Genomic DNA, 9001 nt, shown 5'->3' with positions numbered 1-9001 from the left:
TGAATAAAAAGACCTGTCCTAGGATTAGAAGTCTGATCCTTCTAAGAGGCTGAGCTCAGGCTTGTAGGGATCGGTGGCACGGAAAAAAGCCGGAGGAGGGGTCTGCATCCTGGCTAACCCACAAGCGTGAGGTCCCTGACACCCACGGGGAGCCCCCTGGCGGCTCCTCGGTCTGCACCAAGAGAGGGGTGCTTAGCTGGTCGGTCTCGTAACTAACTCCTCTCTCAAGCATGGTGCGAGAGAAGAGCCTATGATGGAAGATGGAAAAAATGGGGTCGAATGCCTTAATTTTAAGGACCTTTAGAGTACGTTTTCAGCAGCATTCTCCCCAAGTCCTTTCATAAAGGTCCAGCGGGGACTCCTGGACCAGGGTGCTGTGCACTGTTCACCCATCTCAACCGAGTGGAGAGAACATGAGGGCGACCGTTCAAACAACAACGCTGCAGTAACTCAGTTGTCCAGGATTTTGAGGGTGTGAGATATTCCACTGACATTTCCAGAGAAGTGTAACTTCCAATTAATGTGCCAAATCTTTTTCTTTTAGCATTTAATCCCTTTTAAGTATAATACTATATACTTGCCTGTCCTTTGTAAAATTTTGAAAATACTTAAAATCCCACCCCACCCCCACTTTTGGTGATAAAGGGAATGACTGAATCCTTTTTTGAAATTGTATCTATAAAAGAAAATGTTAAATATCAACCTTCCTTAGAACAATAATGAACTTTTATTTTCATGAAAAATAAATGTTGATGGATTGTATTCTTTTCACGCTAACTGAAAACAGCTTTGAACCCCTGAAGAACTGCCTGAGACTTCGACACGCCAGCGAGCGGCCACGAGCATGGCTAGCTGTGCAGACGCCGCGCAGGGGTCCGGGGCAGGGAAGCAGAGCAGGCTCCCCCGCGAGCCTGCCCTCCGAGATCAGGCCACAGGCCCGACAGGAATCTGAGGCTAACGGGGCCTGGGCTGCCCGTCCCAGCCCTAGGCCTCAGGAGCCAGGGGAGTTACAGGGAGGGCAGGAGGGGAGACACCTTTCCTAGGAGCACAGCCGCGGCCCCTCACCCCTCTGGCGCCGGCCGGGCGCCCGCACGCCCTCGTCATTTCAGGGCTGGGGAAGGGAGGCCACAGGCTGCTGCTCGGGCTCCCGGCCCTGCTGTGCCACGCACCCCCCCGCCCCCCAGGAAGAGTTCAAAAACGGACTTGCCAAAGGGAACCCCAGGAACAGTGATAAAAAGGACCGTGCTCCCCCTTCTTCTGTGGTGAAACAAATGGTACGATAAATACACCTCGATAAAAAACCGCCTTTTAGGCCATGCATTTTGTTTGCTGGCCTTTCAGTCAGAATTCCTCTCAGGCAGATTCCAAGAGTCACAACTGTGTCTTTTCAAGCCTACCGCTCCCCCTTCCCAAGCGCAGCCTGTGTGAGACCCCCATGCCTAGCGTTGGCTCCATGAGCAGGGGCCTGGGTCTGGACACCGCAGGGTGAATGCCACTTAACCGGCTGGAGCTCGGGGCCTCTGACCTCGGCGTCCGCCCACCCACATCCGCGCTGCGGCCTGCAGCAGCCCCCCCAGGACAGCCTTCACTTCCCCCCACAAATTCAGACTCATGGTGGCACCTTACTGCACAAGTTTCCATTTCCAGGGGCCGAGTGCTCTGCCCCCTTACCCCCCACCCCCCCCACCACGCCTCTGCCCGGGAGGCTGCCGGTGGCCCCAGTCCGCTGGAGCGACCGCTTTTGGATCTGCCCAGGCGCTGGCATCAGTGTGGGAAAAGAGCTGGAAATTGCATGCACGCGCTGTGTGCACATCAGTGTGTGTGCACAAAACTGCCCCACGAAATCTTCCCACTGATGTTTGCCACAGTTCACGTGCAGTTGCTTGCAGACTGGAAGCAAAGCAGCAAACATTTACAGGAAAAAGAGTTGTGCATGGTAACATTTTGCTCCCTGGGAAGCGGGGCGTATGCTGGGAGCAGCAGGCACAGGGCAGCCGGGCTCACTGTCCCCCCGTCCCCCACCACAGCCCTGTGGCGGCTCAGCCCTGACCCGGGGACCTTTCTGCGGCAACACAGAAACCAACTCGACCTCCATACTGCTATTCCTTCTCTTCTCAGTGGTCAGGTGGCTGAATTCTTCCTGGGGTTTTGGTGGATGCAGGAAGCACTCGGGGGACACTGTCCAGTGGGGACTGGCAGGACCACAGTGGACACGCAGGCTGGGGGGGAAGGCCCTCTTTGCACTGTGTGCTCGTTCTAGCTGGAGACCAGGACTGAGCACCGGGCGTCCAGGCCTGGCTCAGAGCCTGGCAGGCGCTATCAATGCCAAACGGCAGCCAGGCCCAGGGAGGCTGCAGCACGACCAGCCTTTTGTGGGGGAGGGGGGGCAGCGGCAAGAGCACCTTTATTCCTCAGCCAGCGTAGCATCCGGAGTCCACTTCCTGGCAGCCTCGGGACTGAACCAGCCCCTGTTGTTTCTGGGGTGAGTGGGAGGGTCCTTTACAAAAGCTGCCGTGGTGAGAGAGCTCCCTCCGACCCCCTAACGCCGCACCTAACACGTTTGTTCCCCAGGAGTCCTGAGCTCTCACGTCAAGGGACATGGCAGTAAAATGAATGCTCTTTTGACCTGCTCGACAGCACTGCAGACTTCAGACCCTCACAACAGGAGGAAGGGGGCGCTCGACTCCGTGCAGGGCCTGCCCAGGGGCCTCGCGGACGCTAGAGGCATGAGGCCACCTGGAGAGACGAGTCCCCAGGCAGGAGGGCAGTCACAGAGGACACCGGCTTGATGAGGCCAGTTCTCGGAAGGGATGACATAAAACCTACTGCCCAGGCAGCCACACAGAGACCAGGTGGACGGGCCCGTCCACCAAACCTGCTTCGTGTCACAGCACTCGGCCCCAGAGGACACCTGCTGGAGACAGCAGGGCCGCAGGTCCCAAACATTCCTTCTCCTCGCGCCCACTCTGAGCGTGACACAGAAAGGTTACCGTCCTTATAAAACCGCTGCCAGTCTACGTGGCAGGGGCTGTCGGCTAAGTCGAATTTAAAGAACAGAGCTGACATCCGCCTGCTTTTAGAAACATGGAAGAGTCCTCACCGGGTGGTTCAGTTGGTTGGAGCACCATCCCAGTACACCAAGGTTGCAGGTTCGATTCCTGGTCAGGGTGTGTATGGGAGGCAACCAATCGATGTTTCTACTTCATTGATATTTCTCTCTCTTCCCACCCCTTCCTCTCTAAAAATGAATAGATGCCCTCAGCTGAGGATTAAAGAAAAAAAAAAAAGTAAAAAAACAAAAACAAACCACCAAGGAGCTCAGTGGCTGGGGGCTGACGGGTGTGAACAGGGAAGGCCGAGGCCAGCACGCAGCTCCGTGGCCACTGCAGTGAGCAGACAGCACCTGGTGCCTTCCGTCTGGCCTTTCTAGGGCTCTTCCCAAATGACCTTGTTCACTAATCTAGAAACTGAGCAAGATGAAGGCAGTCATGATGGTCCTCTACGTTTTTACCCCTGAAGTATCTGTGTACCCACAGACTAACAAACTAACGCAAGCATTAAAACAGCGCGAAAGCATACTCTTGGCAACACGCTCACAGACCAACGGACGCAGGCACGGCCAGTGGGCACGCCCTCGCGTGCTCTGCTCTCAGCCCGCTGCTCGCTGCTAAGGCAGCAGAGTTGGCTCCCCTGGTTGGTTTATACTCCTTCTCTCAGGATGAGCAGTTTCTATGGGCCCATGAAAGAAACTCCAATTTATGGTCTTTACAAGAAGTTTTGTAGAGTGTTTTGTGGCAGTTAAAAAGGTCTTATTCAACCTGTTAAAAAAGCACAATTAATTATTAGTACAGGTTTACTTTAGGCTCTCAATGCTAAAAGAGAACTGTTCAGATCTCAGATTCATCAGGGCCAAGAACACAAAATAATGGGCCGTTCTCATCTGATTTTGACATCCTCTGCACTTTCTCTTTGACTTAACATAGGAGTCTTCTCTTCACCTTTTCAGAACATGAGGTTTCTGTGCAGAGAGGTCACAGAAAGGGACCGTCTGTCCTGTGAATGATGCCCGGGGGGAGCTGGTCCTCATAGCCACGTAGAGCCTAAAACCCCGGCCGCAGGGCCACAGGCTGGGCCGGCATGGAAAAACCAGGGTGACTGGTGACCAAGAAAGGGCCGAGCGGAGGAAGGAATGAGAGGGGTGGGGTTTTGTGCAAGATTTAATAAAAAACAAAAATAGGAAAGGCTGTTTTCGACATTTTCAAGGTTGTGAAAAGTTTACCACAATTATCTGGGGTGTGGTTCTAGGCTGCATTAGTGGAACAAATACAAAATGCTGACCTCCCCCGAGCTAAAGGTGGTGCAGACCCCGCCCTGGCCCTGCTCCCCCGGCTCCCCCGGCAGCTAGCGAGTTGTCAGTGTTGTGAGCCAGGCAAAACCACATCCCGACGGCTTGTTCTCTCTCCAAGGGACCCGGTGTGCAGCAGAGCTGCAGCCCCAGGGCCGACTCTTGCCCTCCCCGGTGCTCTCGGCGAGGCAGAGCGAGCTTATCGACAGGCTGCTGGGCCTTAATACTGACAGTGAGGGAGGGAGGGAGGCGGACGGCAGCGGGAAGGGACGCCCACACTGACCCAGCGGCAGCAGGCGGCGTTCGCAGCCCCCACTGCTTGGCTTGTTTAGGGTGCCACGGAGAAGAGCTCGGATAAAGACAATAGGAAGCTGGAATCAGCACAGCAGGGAATGGTGTGAACAACCCATAAACCAGTCTCTCATGCATCCATACCCACAGTTAATAATGACAATAACAATAATAATAATAAAAATAAAGGTACAGACGAAAAGTAGCGTTTGGGTTGTGCTGCCACAAGCTGGGAAGGGTGTGTGTTCAAACAGAACGCAACAGTTAGTCTTTCTTCAAGTCCCTGGATTCAAAGAGCTTCAAACGTTCTTGCACCGTCAAGCCTTCCTTTAGACTCTGGGGAGAGAGCAGGAGAAAACCAGTCAACCCGCCAGGCCCGCTGCTGGGGTGCAGGCTGCGGGCAGAGGGGTGCAGGGTGGGGGTGGGAGGGCTCCTCAGAGATTAGTGGGGCATGCTAAGGAGAGCGCTGTCTCCTGGGAAATGGCGTCTGGATGAAAACGGGGGGGAAATCAGAGAAAGACCACTGAGTGTAAGCAGCTGAATTTGGAGCTTAGGGCTCTGTACACAAGCAGCTCTGAGGCCAGTTCAGCCAGGAGAAGAAGACTGTGCCAAGGACTAGAGAGGCAGCCGTCCACGCCCGCCTCCTGAGCGCCGGCCTCGCCACGCCTGGTCCCCTGCGACCACGGTCACCCAGACACGCAGCGCCCAGAGGGCCAGGGCCCCTGGGGCCCTGCCTGCCCGCTCCCTGGCAGCGCCCGCTCCCCCGGACCCGCCCCTTGCCCCGTCCCGACCATGAGAAACCCTGCTGGGTGTACTGTGGTGAGGATCTGGGACCATGTCAACGTTATCTACTTAGATTTTCAAAACGTAAAACCAATACTCTGTCCTTGTGGGACCCTGGGAAAGTTTAAATCTGTGTGTCCTGCTATGACTGACACTTTACTCTTGGAGTCTTTCCCCAAAGGTTTACTCTCTAGAGGAGAAAGGCGCATCACTTCAGAGCATGACCGCGACGGGCCTGGCTCCCTGGTCGCCATCGAGTCTTCCTGCAAATGTCAACACCAGACTCGGAGAGGCCAGTCCCTCCTGGACCCCCGCCGCCCCCCCCCCCCCCGCCTTCCGCGTGCCAGAGCTGACAAAAGGACTGCTTCGTGAGACATGTGCGCCTCAAGGCTGGCCCCAGGGCAGCAGGGCGGGGTCACACGGGCGTCAGCCACACTTCGGAGCAGCGGGCCCCACAGGCTTCAGGGCGGGCACTGTGAGGGGATCTCCAAAGTCTGAGGGAAGTGCGGTGGGCCCTGGTGTCCCCTGACCTCACCCAAAACACCTCTGCTTGCTTTTCACACGGCAGAGCTGTGTGTGTGTAAATGAGTGAAGGAAGTAACTTTTTTAAAAAAAAGATAAGGGGTTCTACTGCTGCTCTTTTCGAAACTCCTTGGCCCAAATGGACCTCCACATTTGGGTCACTTTTGAAGCTTGCCACTGAGTAGGTCAGAGGATGGGGACAGAGCCACATCCCATCCCGGAACTTTCCTTAGCACACACAATGGCCTAAAATGCTCGCGAGGCCCTCCTCCCAAGAGCGCCAGGTCAGCAGCTGCCGCCGGCACAGCAGCCCGCCTCACCCAGGCGCTGGGCGCGCACACGTGGGGCCGCCCTGCGGAAGGCAGCCCGTCATATGCCACGCCGCTCTGTTCTGGCCGGGGATGTGCCCTGGGGCCAGCGAGTATCCTGCCTCTGCGCGGGCGTCCTTGGTGCCCTGTCAGACGCCCTCCAGCGACGGCCCCTGCAGTGCTCAAGGACAGGAAGCCGGGAGCAGGGCGCTGAGGGGCAGCCCAGGCTACAGCCGCCCCAAGGCTTCACGCTGGGGCCACGCGCGCCACACACCACCGCTGTTAGGCACGCGCCCTGGCCCTGGGCGCCCAGAGAGGGCCCCTCGGGGCGCAGCCGGCTCCCGGGGGGCTCAGGCCTCCCACAGGGCCAGTCCCTCCGGTGAGCACCCGACGAGGGTCCGGGGAAACACCCTTTCTGGGTGTAATCCCAGAAAAGCAGTGCTGTTCTTAAGCAAGAAGCTTGCTTTGACCTTATGGTGCTGAAACTTTCCGTCCTTTTACGTGAGGCATGATGCTGAAACAGCATAAATGATGTGAGGCCACACATGTGAGATCCACAAAAAGCACCGGTGGCAGATTCCATTTCAGGATGACTTCACCCCCATCCTCTTGTGAGGGGTTGGGGGTGTCTCCAAATACAATCAGGGGAGAGGACAGCACACACCCTCACGGGAGTGCCTGCTGACCTGCCCGGCCTCACCGGAGGGGTCCATGAGGCCATCTGCAAAGCCCCCACACTTCCTGCTGGGCCAGCAGGACTGCCCCGCATGCCAAGGCCTTTCTTCGTGCCATGCTGGAACTGCGGCCAAGCCCAGCGTGGACGCAGACCCTGTGTTGGGAGACCCTCCCTGGGTGTGCCTAACAGTTGTCTCTTCCTACCTTTGTTCTAGCGGGTCCTGGTCAGTGCAGCAGGTTCTCCCAGCAGGCCCTGCTGCAAAGGCCTTCCCAGAGACTTTGTGGCCTTTTGCCCAGGGCCCCGGGACGTGTCCGCTGCCCCCGCTCCCATCCCGATGAGGTGGGCGCGGCGGCAGGGCTGCCCTGGGGAGGCCCCAGCGGCAGCCCCGTGCCACCCGTCACCCCGAGCCCGGGGGAGCGTAGGGTGGCCGCGGCTAAGCCGCCAACGTGGGACCTTCAAGGGGAAACCTATAAACTACAGAACAGCTTTCCCCTCGGCTAAACAATGCTCTTCACGCTTAAAAAAAAAAAAAAGGCCAAACTAGGTTTTCAATGAAGCCCAAACCACGTTTGGCCACAAGTGACTTAGGACTGCAGAAGAATAAACAAAATATCAATAAAATAAAGCTCTTCCTAAAGAGCAAAACCTTCACCCCAGCCTTGGGCTGAAGCCTCTTCGCCGGGGGTGGGGAAGGGGCGCTCTGTGTCCTGACGGGGGATGAGCTGTGACAGGAGGAGCCTATGCTGCCCAGCCCTGGGGCCACGTCAGTGTCCCCGTGGCAGGAGCCTGGCCCAGCCCGTGTTCTCTTGTTGCCTTTAAGCCCCGCACCAGGGAGCTGATGAGGTCGAGCCAGCTTAGCTGGTGAGCACCGTCTGCAGCGAGGGACACGTGCCCCGAAGCCCAGCCCGCCCTCTGGTGGGGACCGGGTGTCCAGGCCGAGGCCCACGGTCCTCCCAGTCATTTTCAGACAGGCGATGTGTCTCAGTCAGCTCTCCAGCCTCCTCACCGCCTTTCTTTACAGCACCGCCTGCAGTGGCACCCAGGGAAAACTGTGGCTTTGTTGAAGGGGTCCTGGCAGAGCACCCCGATCATGTGTGGTCATTGCGCTCTGCTGAGCTGCCTTCCCAAGCTACGCCTGCAAGGGGCCCACTGCCCGCACACCCCAGCTCGGGCCTGCCTCAGCCGCAGGCTGCGTGGGCTGCTGCAGTGCCGGGGGCTCTGAGTGCCAGCGGCTTCTGGTGTGCCACGGCTGCCTCCCGACAGAAGGCAGGAGGGGTTTCCCTAGAGAAAGCGGAGTGCACAGAGCATTCGACATGCATGCTGGCCCGGGCGTGAGCCCACCCATGGAGCTGGCTCTGGGGGCCAGCGCACCAAGTTGGAAGGGGAGCTCCCCTCTGCCAGGGGTCAAGTGCGTTACAAGGGTCAAGTGCCAGTTAACCCCCCAGAACAGGTTAGAGTGATTTCACTTGGGTTGTGTGTGTGCTTGCCGGAGCATCATGAATTAAATAAAGTCACAGTAAAACAAGGAGTTTGCTATGGAGGTGTGAGCAGTGCATGCAGGTAGCGCCCTCTTGAGGGCGGCAGGTGGGTGGATGGTAAGAGGGGGTTTACCTACATGACAAGGGACCTGGAAGCGGGCTCGTTTCAGTTATCCCATGAGACCTGCTCAATTACGGACTGTCAGAGGAAAGAGCAAAAAATAAGACACACAATAAATCCCGAAAGCAACATGCTCATCACTCCCCGCCCCCGCCCCCCCGCCCCTCCCCTGGGGAGGCCGCGGCAGGGCAGGGCTGACTGCCGGGGGTTTGCTACTGCGAAGCTGGGGCACGGGGTCAGGCAGCGCCAGGACTTGGCCAGGGGAGCGCACGGTGGAGTTCACGCCACGGCCCCCTCCGCTGCACGAGGGAGACGGGAAGCGTGAAGCCACCAGAGCCGGCAGCGCAGGGTGGGCCAGCATGCGGAGCCAGGCGAGCTCTAGGCCCCGGGGACCTTCCACGGCTGCCTGTGTGGGGCCCTGACTTGTGCTCCTCTCCCCGACCTCTGCCGACCTCTGCCAGCCCCACATACCCAGCC

The 9001-nt window shown here is 57.8% G+C and overlaps 1 protein-coding gene across 3 annotated transcripts in view; it reads right to left on the bottom strand.

Annotated features, from left to right (window-relative positions):
* Positions 1 to 1701: 1701 nt before the first annotated feature.
* Positions 1702 to 9001, bottom strand: part of MPRIP (myosin phosphatase Rho interacting protein) — a 150342-nt gene continuing 143042 nt past the window's right edge. For 2 of the 3 annotated variants that reach the window (XM_054571117.1, XM_054571114.1), the window contains one exon: positions 1702 to 4972. In XM_054571117.1, coding sequence (XP_054427092.1) covers positions 4901 to 4972 — 72 coding nt within the window. In that variant the 3' untranslated portion in view covers positions 1702 to 4900. Of the gene's footprint in view, positions 4973 to 8540; positions 8603 to 9001 lie in introns of all 3 variants that reach the window. The other variant, XM_054571115.1, reaches the window with a different exon arrangement.

This window comes from Pteronotus mesoamericanus, unplaced genomic scaffold (genome assembly GCF_021234165.1).
Source record: "Pteronotus mesoamericanus isolate MK-2021 breed Mesoamerican mustached bat unplaced genomic scaffold, CSHL_Meso_final contig_22, whole genome shotgun sequence".
Lineage (NCBI taxonomy): Eukaryota > Metazoa > Chordata > Mammalia > Chiroptera > Mormoopidae > Pteronotus > Pteronotus mesoamericanus.
Note: the sequence above shows the minus strand (reverse complement) of the source record. Positions and strands in the feature narration are given on the sequence as shown.